At 37.3% G+C, this 12,723-nt stretch overlaps 1 protein-coding gene across 1 annotated transcript; it reads left to right on the top strand.

The window, feature by feature from the left end:
- Nucleotides 1–983: 983 nt before the first annotated feature.
- Nucleotides 984–1,591, top strand: LOC125842753 (uncharacterized). Its single transcript, XM_049522072.1, has 2 exons — nucleotides 984–1,048; nucleotides 1,180–1,591. The coding sequence occupies exons 1-2, from the start codon at nucleotides 984–986 to the stop codon at nucleotides 1,589–1,591; spliced, it is 477 nt and encodes a 158-aa protein (XP_049378029.1).
- Nucleotides 1,592–12,723: the final 11,132 nt, after the last annotated feature.

Below are 12,723 nucleotides of genomic sequence, written 5' to 3' on the forward strand. Positions count from 1 at the left end.
GGAAAATGTATTCCTAGAAAATATTTTCCCGGAAAACAAGTAGATTGTTGACTTATTTTCTCATGTTTGGTTGGTGAGTAGAAAATATTTTTTAGTGTTTAATTTATGAATGAAAAATATTTTTGAGAAATTGAGACATAGACATATTCAGTTCAAAAAAATTGAGTACCTTTGATTTTTCTTTCAAATGTGATTTTGTGACCTTGTAGAACTCAATTTTTTTTAAAGGTGAGGTTCTTCGAAAAACATTCTCTCTACCTCATAAGGTATATGATTATGTACATTCTGTCCTCTCAAGATTCCACTAGGTAGATTTTTTTGGTGTATGTTATTATTGTTCAACTTCGATCTTTTGACAATAGGAACTTCATCTTCAAAAAACAACATTTGTAACCTCTTTCTTCTTCTTCTTCTTCTTTCTCAGGACCGTCTCAAACATAAAACCATTAAAGCAATCACTTGGGGCCCAAATATTTTAGGGCCCCCAGTTTTGTCTAAAGGATATATATATAAATTTGAAAATAATTTTTCTGATAAAAATTATAATAGTAATTGTTTACTTTATTCCATGTGGAGGTCGTTGTAATAAAAGTGTTTTTGATTCATAGTTAGAATCATTATCATAGATCTTTTGTACAAGAAGTGGGTTTGGCTTCTTGTAGAGTTGAGTTATTGAGAGGTTTGTAACAAGAGGTGAGTTTGGCCTCTTGGAGAGTAGAGTTAGTCGACTATAGTTAGTCGAGAGTTTTTTTTGAGGTTATTGATTATTGAGTTGTAATCGTGACATAGTTGTAAAATAATAAAACAAGGTTTTTCCTTCCTTGAGTGAGGAAGGTTTTAACAAAAAATATTGTGTGGCTGTTATAGTGTTCTGTCGTAGGCAAATATAGAAGAACCTGGTTCTTGTTCTAAGGGTAATATTTCTTCAATTGGTATCAGAGCAGGTCTTTTTCGTTAAAAGATTCATATCTTGAAAGGAATCAATGGCAGCACCACCAACCCCACAAGAAGGAGCTTCACAAACTCGACCACCACTGTTCAATGGAAAGTACTACGGATGGTGGAAAAATCGCATGATGGATCATCTTATCGGAGAAAACCCTGATCTATGGGGTGTTATTCTCGAACCATACCTATGAAAACTGGAACTGATGGAGTTACCGAGATACCAAAATAAAGGAAGGAATGGGACGCTGCAAACAAACTAGCTATCCAGAACAATGCCAAGGCCAAGAAAATCATGATATGCGGTATAGGTCCAGATGAATACAATCGAATCTCATTATGTCAGGATGCTAAAGCTATTTGGGAAACTTTACAAACTGCTCACGAGGGAACAACTCAAGTAAAGAAGTCTAAAGTCGATAATCTAAACAGGCAATATGAATTGTTTCGAATAGCAGAGGGTGAAACTATACAAGAAATGCACACCAGGTTCACCTCAATCATTAACGAGATGTACTCTTTGGGAGAAATAGTTCCGAATGGAAAGGCAGTAAGAAAACTCTTAAGTGTTCTCCCTGAATCATGGGAAAGAAAAGTTGAAGCAATCACTGAAGCTCGTGGGATGCGCTATCTATGGACGAATTAATTGGAAATCTCATCACATATGAACTCAAGAAAAATCAAGAAAAAGAAATCGGAGGGAAGAGAAAGGAAAGGAACCTGGTCCTAAAGGCTATTGTACCAGAAGACTTTGAGGATGAAAATATTGCACTAATGACCAAAAGGTTTTCCAGAATGTTAAAGAGAGGGAAAGTATTTTAGAGAAGAAATCCTCAGAAAACAAATGAGAATACAAAAGGCCAAGTGTGTCATAAGTGTGGAAGTCAAGATCACTTCATCAAGTTTTGCCCACTTTGGGCTTTGGAGCAGAACACCTCGGAAAAAATAAGGGAAATCAAGAATGACAAATATATTCCCTCAAACAGACGAATGATGAATCAAGAGGCAGACCTGTCCATGAAGAAAGCTTTCGCAGCAATGGGAAATCTGTCTGAAGAAGAATCTGAGGATGAAGAACTGGAAAATAAGTCACTTCTTGCAATCGAGCAAACCGACGAATATGACTTTCTTGCTTTAGTTGCCATATTAGAATCAGAAGAAGAAGAAAGGAACATCTGTAAATCACTAGAAACAATCCAAGCACTTATGGCTGGATCAAATTCTGAAGAGAATTCAGAGTATGATAGCGAAATAGGTATGACAAACCCATCAGAACCAAAAATCAATGAGCCAGATCCCATATTCCCTCAAAAAACACCTGTGACAGAAGATGAAAATACTATTGAATCAGGTCCCCCTTCCTCTTAAAACACCCATGAAAATCAGCCTCACAGCTGGAAACACCAAAGCTCACACCTTATCCAAAATATTCTCACTCCTCTAGATTCAGGAATACATACAAGATCCAAATTACGAAACATGTGTGCATTCTTAGCTTATGTATCCTTAATTGAACCAAAGAATATAAAAGAGGCATTGTTGGATCCTGACTGGATTACTTCTATGCAAGAAGAATTAAATCAGTTTGAACGAAGCAGAGTATGGAACCTGGTTCCACGACCTCAAAACAAAACAGTGATAGGAACAAGGCGGGTTTTCAGAAATAAACTTGATGAACAAGGGCAGGTCACACGCTACAAAGCCAGACTAGTCGTGCAGGGATATAATCAAGAAGAAGGAATAGACCATGATGAAACTTTGCTCCCGTAGCAAGAATGGAGGCAATTAGAATGTTGATAGCATATGCTGCTCACATGGAATTCAAGCTTTATCAGATGGATGTTAAAAGTGCCTTTTTAAATGGTTATCTATAAGAAGAGATATATGTGAAACAACCTCCTAGCTTTGAAGATCTTGAACACCCTGAATATGTATACAAGATGGATAAAGCACTGTACTTGTTGAAGCAAGCACCAAGAGCATGGTACGATCGGTTGTCCACGTTCCTTCTTACACACGATTACTCTAGAGGGAAAATAGACAATATGTTGTTTCATCGAAAGAAAGGTAAAGATCTATTTATAGTTCAGGTTTATGTCGATGATATCATATTTGGAGGAACTGATGAAGTACTAGGAGTTGAATTTGCTCAACTAATGAATAGCGAATTTGAGATGAGTATGATGGGTGAACTAAACTTCTTCCTAGGACTCCAAATTAAACAAACCCCAACAGGTACATCCATTCATCAACAGAAATACATCAAAGAATTGCTAAAGAAATATGATATGAATGAAGCCAAAACAAATGACACGCCCATTGGCACAACAACAAAACTTGACAAAGATGAACCTGGTTCTCCAATAAATAATACAAAGTACAGAGGGATGATCGGATCACTCCTATACTTAACTGCTAGCAGACCTGATATTGTGTTCAGCGTTGGCTTATGTGCACGATTTTAGTCTTGTCCTAAGGAATCTCATCTAAAGGCTGTAAAAAGAATTCTGCGATATCTTAAAGGCACAGTGAACCTGGTTCTATGGTATCCAACTGGAGACTCATTCGATTTAGTCGGGTTCGTAGACGTAGACTATGCAAGTTATTTGGTAGAAAGGAAAAGTACTTCTGGAATGGAACACTTCTTAGGACCATGTTTGATATCCTGGGCAACTAGAAAGCAGAACTCTATAGCTCTTTCTACCGCTGAAGCAGAATGTGTAGTTGCTGCTTCTTGCTGTGCTCAACTCCCCTGGATAAAACAACAGCTTGAAGACTTTGGCGTCAAGACTGGGTGCATTCCCATCAGATGTTACAATACCAGTGCTATGAACATGCTAAGAACCCGGTCCAACACAAACGCACCAAACATATAGACATTTGACATCACTTCCTTTGGGATAATGTTGAAAAAGGGCTCATTATGATGACATTCTGCAAAACTGAGGACCAGATCGCTGATATCTTCACCAAAGCACTAGGAAGATAATCATTCCAGAAAAATCTTCTCTCTCTAGGACTTGTATTTCAAGACTGATAAATCTCTCTTTCTCCTTTCTTTTGATACAGGTTGTAAACTTTGAACCTTCTCTCCTTTACTCATCATGGTACCTTTTCAGGTATACATCAAAAGGACACAACCTATGGACCTGGTTTAAATGACATTACACATCATCTCTCATGACTATGAGCAAGAATGCTGATGTGACTAGAACTGGGTTCTCAGAATATCAAGTATGCATCTCATCCCACTTAATAATTATCTATGCAATACACATTTATAGCTAACATTGTCAACTATCAAAATGCATAAGACACCTGGTCCACATTTTTTTTCATATCCTACGCGGGAAAGTTCCTACAAAATTGTACATGCTTTTATCTTTTCCCGTAAGTCACCTCTGAAGAAAACCTCAACCGTCACTCATCAATGTCAGACCCTTATAATTACTTTCTCCTTCTCAATATTTCCTCTCAAAAGACTATTCTAACACTTCATCCCTCACATATCACAAAACACCCAAAAATCAAGCTGTCTCCAAGAAATCCATTTTTCTCCCATGGATAATCACCTTGTTGCCTGCTCCGATGATGAGAGCTCCTCTGAGTCGACGGGATCCCGTTTGATGCTAACATCCCCCAATGTACAGTCTCAGGGGGAAGAAAATCACTCCATAGACACCTCCATCACCTCACTACCCCATGACTCAATTCCCACTGATCCCGTCCCCATTTGCCCACAGTCACCATTGCCAACATACGCCTCTGGCGAACCCTTCACTCCATCTCCATCATCCCCACTATCAGAAACCCCAACCCCTAATCGCCATTTTTCTCCACCACTGTCACCAATCGAAACGACTATTTCCACTACCGCCATCACTACTCCTCCGTCACTACCCACTCGAACAAGATCTTGATGATGTTCCCTTCAGTGTTCTACATCCCCAGAAACCAAAACGACCACGCAAGCACATTGCAGTCAAGTAGAAACCTTTTTGCACGCCACTTACTCGTAGTGCGAGTCAGGCCCAACTACAAAAGGGTGCGAAGTCAAGGGCTAAATGCCGTCGTCTGGGTAAGTCCCCCGTTCCACCATCTTTATCACCAGTCATTCTTGATTCTGAGTCTGATGATATCTCTACATCTAACCCTTTTGGAGCCCATTCCCAGTCGAAAAAGGCAAGTAAAAACATGAAAAATTTCTTAGAAATGGGAAAACAAAAGTATTTCAGAACTAAACCTGTGCTTAGGGGTAGAACTTTTCACCCGGATATTCTCTCAATAGATGTGGTAAAAAGGGTATGTGAGTTGTTTAACTTTTAGGGGTGGGGGGATTTATTTCTTGATACTGAGTTGCTGGTACAAGAAAAGTAAGTTGTGGAATTTTATACAAATCTAAAGGTTTTGGAAGAAAATATGGTGACATCCACTGTGAAAGGGGTTGAGTTGGTTTTTGATCATATTCGACTTGGGGAGATTCTACGTATATCCTCTATTGGACTTGCTGAATATGTTTGGGCTACAGATGAGTAGTGTATTCTCACAACCAAATATTCCCAAGGATGGGTTACCTCCAAGGCTAGGAAGGTATTGAAAGGTGAGATGGCACCTGTGCATAAATTGTTGTTCGAACTGGTTCATAAAGGGGTGTTACCTAGGGGACATAGGCGACACATAACGTCTTTTCGTGACATGGGAATTTCCAATGCCTTCGAAAGCAAGGAGCCCGTCGATTGGCCGAGTCTTATGATCAAACATATGGCCAGAGTCGCTGATCCACAACCTGGTTCTCACTGGTTGGCATTTGGAAATCTTCTCACGAGAGTGTTCACTACGTTTGTTGTCCCATTGGGTGAGGGGCGAGCCTTAATGCGTGCCGATATGTTCACTCAGTCTACTCTTGCTGAATGTGGATTGATTGTTGAACCTGCACAAGTTTCTATTGCCTCTCCAAGGGCGTCTGGCCCTGTCACTCGTTTACTCAAGGATCTATAGGTTGCAAGGGACCAGTGTGAGACTTTACAAAATGAAAATATGTCCTTGCGTACTAAGCTAACTGTGTCTAAAGAAGAGGTTGAGAGATTGAAAGATCAGTTCGTACAGCAGCAGCTTGACAATAATGCTCGAGTGGACCGGGTCCTCCAGTTGCTTGCTTCTTCTTCATCCTGTCCTCCAAACCTCAGCCATTCTTCCTCTTGACTCCTGTTGTCCGCTCCAGCTTTTTATGTTTCTTTGAACTAACGACCTTGTTATGCTTGCTTTGTGATTTTGCTTAGACTGAATATTTTTGTGGGACTCTGCATGAGCTTAAAATGTTGATGTATCTTGGATTCTCTATCTCCTGTGTTTCTGCATGTTGCTCATCTTGTTGCCTATGTTTATAGATTGATGCTTTCATTTGCCTACAGCCATCTGGTTGTGATCTGTGCGATGTTGCTCTTTCAGAGCTCTGAGTTTTGGTTAGCTTGCTTCATTCTGTTTGCTTCTTTTTGATATGCCAAAAGGGGGAAGTTAGTATTATATATTAGTCTTGTACATATAACAGTCGTGTACATTGTGTATAATAGATTTGTACAGGAAATAGAAGTAGACGATTTGTCATCATCAAAAAGGGGGAAGATGATGATTTATGAAGTTTTTATGATAGACACATTTTGACATGCAATTCGATTTCGAAAGGAGTTCAAAAAGAAGAGTCAAAGAAGGAAAACTTTAAAGCAAGAAAGCAGAGCTAAAGAAGGGAACAAATAAAAGAGGAAGTTGTGTACTAACAGGATTTGTAATAAAAGATCAAAATAAATCCTTTTCGTACACAACTATATTTCGTTTCCTTGTACACGTCGGACACCAATCTTCCAACTCTATAAAAGGATGTCAAAGCAGACGGGACAAATTGTCTTTTGCACAATCGAGAAACAAGAGGAAGAAAGAGTGAGAAAATACGCAAAAGCCTACTATATTGAGAGTTCTTAGGAATATAATTCAAGAAGTTCTATAGTTAGAATTTCTTGTGTGAGAAAAGTGTTTTTGATTCATAGTTAGAATCATTGTCATAGATCTTTTGTACAAGAAGTGGGTTTGGCTTCTTGTAGAGTTGAGTTATTGAGAGGTTTGTAACAAGAGGTGGGTTTTGGCCTCTTGGAGAGTAGAGTTAGTCGACTATAGTTAGTCGAGAGTCTTTTTGAGGTTATTGATTATTGAGTTGTAATTGTGACATAGTTGTTAAATAATAAAACAAGGTTTTTCCTTCCTTGAGTGAGGAAGGTTTTAACAAAAAATATTGTGTGGCTGTTAAAGTGTTCTGTCGTAGGCAAATATAGAAGAACCTGGTTCTTGTTCTAAGGGTAAGGTTTCTTCAATTCAGAAATGGAATATTGTTTAGTCAATTGTAGCATCATTTCATACATTGTTACCTATTATGTTGACTTATTTATATCTTGACGATTATCATAAACTCACATTACTATCTACCTTTTTCTTATTCCCTTTCTGTTTATACCCTTTCATTATAGAATAAATCTAAATTCCACCAAACGATCAAACCTTTGCAATATACAAAATCTATTATGTTGTGTGTTTATAAAAAGATCAAATTTATCTTTTTCTTTGTACATTCTTTAAATTTCAATCACTTCAACATATCAAGTACTATATTGATCATTATATCAACCTATGAAATTTAGTTCAACTATTTCAATATCATTATATAAGCTTTTAAAACTTTTGAGCCATGTTTTATTATTCTAACTTTATATTATATTTTTTCATTGAAAATTTTGATTGGTTACATTTTTATTTCATAAGGACTGCGTACATCCTACCTTCTTGAGACTTGACTTGTCGGATTGTGTTGAGTATATATGACAATTAAAAAAATAAGGCCGCTCTATGAATTTTGGCTTTAGGCCTCCAACTTGTTGAGACAGCCTCTGCTCTTTCTCATTGTTGCTTTAGAGATAATATTGAGAGGAGTTTCACTTCGAATTGTATTTTTTTCTCATACCTTCACTCACCGATGATAGAGTGAAGGCATTCAATTCAAAACTTAACTTCGATAATGTAGGGTTGTTAGAATGACTATTTAACTACTTAAGTCTCGAACTCTCTTTAGGAATCGATTTAATCAATATTTTTCTACTTATGTTTGTATAAAATCAAACCAAATATTTTTAAAATCATAGATTTGAAAAAACATTGAAGATAGAAGAAAAAATGTATAGACTAAAGTGGAGAAAAAATCATTTTTCTTACAAAGTAATACTGAAATATTGTTATCTCCAAGAACATGAGAGTAAATTAATAAATTATCATTCTCAAAAATCAACCCCAAAACCAAAAAATAGTAAAGAAAAAAATTGGTCCCAACTAAGAGTGGCAGCAAAATTGGGAGCTATCAATTTATTACCGATTTAATACTGGTCCGATAGCCTCCGGTTGGGGAAGGGTAAGGAGGTACTGGGATGGGGAACGGGACAGAAGAGGGATTTTCTACCGAGTTGTCCCGGTCCAATTTGTACCGGTCCGATTTCTAGGCGAGATCTTATTTTGAATTTATTTTTTAAATGTAGAATAATGGGGCCCCACCCAATGGCCATTTCACCTCGACCCTCCCCCCCAAAAAACATCCCCTACCCCTCAAAAAAAATTTAATACCCCAAAATTTAAAAAAAAAAACATTTTAGACCTAATTTTTAACTATAAAAATCCCCCGTCGCCTACCCCTTTATTATTTACTCACACAAATCTTCTTCTTCATCATCTACTCTCTCAACTCTCAAGTCTTCTGCTCTCTATTAATTTTTTATTTTTTTATTAATTTGAAAGTTTTGGTGAATTATTTTGGAGCAATCTTCAAGCTTCAAGTTTCATCTATTAATTTTTGTGTTTTGGTTATACACGCTTGCTTTTATGCAGATGTTCGGTATATTCATTCCAACTTTCATCTCCTTACTTATTTATTTATTTGAATTTAATTTTGGTATTTGATAACACTCAAATGTCCTCCTTAAAATCAATTAAAAGGGACAACGGTCATAGTCAATACAAATACCGAACCAAGAGTCGAGGTCGAATCCCATAGAGAATGATACATCGTAGAGAATTTCTATCAAGAAATTTTAATTGTAAACTCATTCATTTGTAATAGTTAAAGCAAGTGGGTAGATGATTCCACCAATTTAATAAAAGATTTGGTAATCAATTGTCACAATTAAACTAAAATTTTAGATAATTCAAGAGTTAACAAGCAATCTAGGGGTGTGGGAATTGAAAATCGATGTCACGTATAGGGATACTTCTGTTGCTCTATAGTGATGAACATTCATGAATAGGCTAGGTCATCTTCAATGACTCTAATTATATTTCGATCTCAAAGCATCTATGCATAGAATCTCCTTTGGGTCTCATCTATATGCAAATCTAAACAATCATATACCTTACTTTAGTTTCTCTTTCGATGTAGAAATAGGGAAAATAGATCTGACCCATAACCTATATTTTCAAGAAAGTTACAGACATCAAACCTAAAATATTCCTAGTATTGGACTAATTAACACTCCAAAATCAATCTCTTTCGAGCATCGATCGGAGATCAGAAGTAGGAATTAAGTTTGTAGCCTTAACCCATAAATTAAGCTCATGCTAATTAACCCAAATTCATGCATGAACAACAACAAAACATAGCATAACACAATACCCATCACATTAAATCAACACCAACCCCAAAATTGCACTCCGAGATCTTAGGATTTTAGCCATCCATCATAAAAAGCAAATAAAATATACCTTCCATGAAAGGAGTCATGAGTAACATGAAATTAAGCAATTACAAGAAAACCAACTTTGGATTCAAACTTCAATTTGACAAATTCAAGAACAAAGTTGAAAATTTCCAAAAGCTAGAAAGTATTCTTCCTAAAACATTATGAGAAACATTTTGAAATATCCTGAAATTTGTTCCAAAAACTTAATGCACATCTCATTCGCCGATAATAGTCGGGGTCGTCGAGCTCCTTCGGAGAATCACCAATCGAGCTTCAACTTGCCTTTTCTTGCTATAGACTTCAGCTGTTTGAACCTCAGTCGTTGAACTTGTTTGAGTCTGCCTTTCATATTTGGCCTATCACCGAATAGCACCTTAGTTCGCCTTTCGAGATTTCATTTTTTCTCCTTGAAGTATCATTTTCGGCGATGGTCAGCAAGGTTGATTTTTCATTCGGCGAGTCGCCTTTTCATTTGGAGTTTGCTGAACTGTCTCGATAGGCCCAAGTGTTGTGCACTGTCCATTTAGGCGAGGTCATGCTCACTAGGCGATCTATCTTTCTTGTTTGGCGATTTTCAATATATAGTTTGCACTTCTTTTGCATTTTTTGCCATTCTTTAAAACATTCATCCTTGCTTTGTCCATTGGCCATCATAGCTGCAAATCATCAAGATATTACCATAATAGGAAAAATATTAGGTATTGAGGACACTAATTATTGAGTTAAATAAACCTCAAATGAGTGCAAATCTACTACTCATCAACACCCTAACTTAAAATTTTGTTTGTCCTAAAGTAAATCAAGAACACAATTAGCTCAATAAGGGTGCCTACAATAGTACTCAATGAGAGCTAACATGCAAGTGTCATTACAAGACTTCTCTCAACAACATGCTACACTTAATCATGATAAAAAAAAGCTTCAAATGATGACTAGCTGGTTTCCACGCAAGCCCTAGCTCACTTTAACTTCTTTTCTAATGCAAGAGTATGTTACAACAAATGCATTCAAGTGCCCTCACATAAAAAATGATTATATGCTCTCACAAAGCAAATCAATAAATAAATAAGGAATCAATGTAACTCTCACTCTCTCAAAAGAGAAATACATGCAACCTTCATCCCATAGGTTTCCTCATATTTTTCAATCATCACACAACCTAGTTCATGCAATATCCCAAGAGTATTTTAGGCTTGTAATGGGGATGAAGGTTAAGGTATGGTAAATTTGGCTCGATGACTTCACCTTTTCAATGCATTATTGCAATCATCTTCAGCTCTTCTCAAGTTCTTTTCATTCTTTTTCATTTGAGAACTCAAACTTTGACTTTTCACTCAATTTATTTGGAATCCCCTTTATTTCATCACTTCTCTTTTTCATATCCATTTTTCCAAAGTATTTTCATCACGACTCTTATTTTTATAAGGAAGGGTCCCTTTTTTTTGTAACAAACTTCAAAGTTGAGTCTCATTTCATCTTTCTTGTCCTTCACTTGGCTATCATTCATCCTTACTTTCCACACCCCCAACTTAGATTTTTGGCCTAAGTTGGCTATTCAAGCATAACAATGCTTCAAAAAGAATTTTAGGTGAGAAGGTAAGGACAATTTGGCTCAAGAAGCTTACTTTTGGTTTTGCCAACAAATGGGTTAGACTCAAATGGTGCAAAATGGATGCACACCCTCACAACATAGTCACAAGAGATTACGTACATTTGGCTTCACTCTTTGAATTATTGCCCAAGATCATACCTTGCATTTACTAAGATTTCAACAATTAGACTAACAAGACAAAATCTAGGACTCCACACACATACTTTCAAGTAAGACCTCACCACACATGAAACTTCAAAATAAACTCATTTAGCATATCCTGAAAAGATCGAAAGTTTACGTGTGATGCTCATTGCAAGGCTCACATCAAAACGTAGCTAGTCAACAAAAGATTCAAAGAGATTGCTCAAAAGTGCAACCACATCGATTTCATTCTCGCAACACCAACACTATAAATCAGGTTCAGTATGAGCATTATTCAAGACATTGATATTGAACACAATCGATCCTCAAATCATTATCAATGAAGTCTTCAAGCATTTCATGATTTTCAAAAGTCATGGAGGAGGTGCAAAATTGAGGGAGAGAGCAAGAAAGACAAAAAAGATACACTCAACCAAAAGAAAACACTATAATATAAAAAAAAAGTAGACTAATACAATCATTCAACACTAAAAGTAACAAAATACAAAGAAAAAAAAGGAATATTGGCTCAAAGTCCCTCACCCCACCGAAAAAATAAAGCAGTGTCCTCAATGCATAGATTAAAAGTACGGGAGCCTGAATTAGAGGTCCCCCTGACATGTTATGCCTGTGGATCACTCTCATCTGAAGTCTCCGGAAGGAAAGCATCATTCGGGGTATGAATGCTTGACAATAAAATCATTGGAGGTTGCAAGGCAGTATCACATGGGGAATCAATGTCTGTCACCACACTCGAAGGAATGGTGGAGTCTGAAGAGACTTTACTAGTACCAACCGCTGAAGTCTCCTTAAGGGATCTCTCCAGAGTCGCATGAACAATGGAGTCCTCAGTCTCATGCATCCCCGTGAGAGTCAGTACAATCCTCTGCTCATCCTCCCCGGCCAAATTATCATTGGCCCTCTCAACATCCATATCAACAAGATCATCAACTCTCGCACTAACTCATGCTGCACATGAGAAGTAGGCTCACTTCTAGGCATCATCAGTGGCTTAGAGGTAGGTGCATCTAGTAGGGTAACTTTTCCCCATAACATCGAGAGGTTTGTAGACTGCAGCTAAGTCACATCCACTCGCAAAGAAGCAAGTTTACCCTTCATGATGTCAAGTGCACCAAAACTACCCCCGGCCTTCTCTTGGGCCTCTAGTCGCGTAGTGAGGTTACACAACCTCACACTATGTGTCTCAATCAGCCCCTCAAACCTAACAACCCTATCCCTAAAAATATCCAAGGCCCACTCAATAGCCTTATCAAAAAG

This window comes from Solanum stenotomum, chromosome 10 (genome assembly GCF_019186545.1).
Source record: "Solanum stenotomum isolate F172 chromosome 10, ASM1918654v1, whole genome shotgun sequence".
Lineage (NCBI taxonomy): Eukaryota > Viridiplantae > Streptophyta > Magnoliopsida > Solanales > Solanaceae > Solanum > Solanum stenotomum.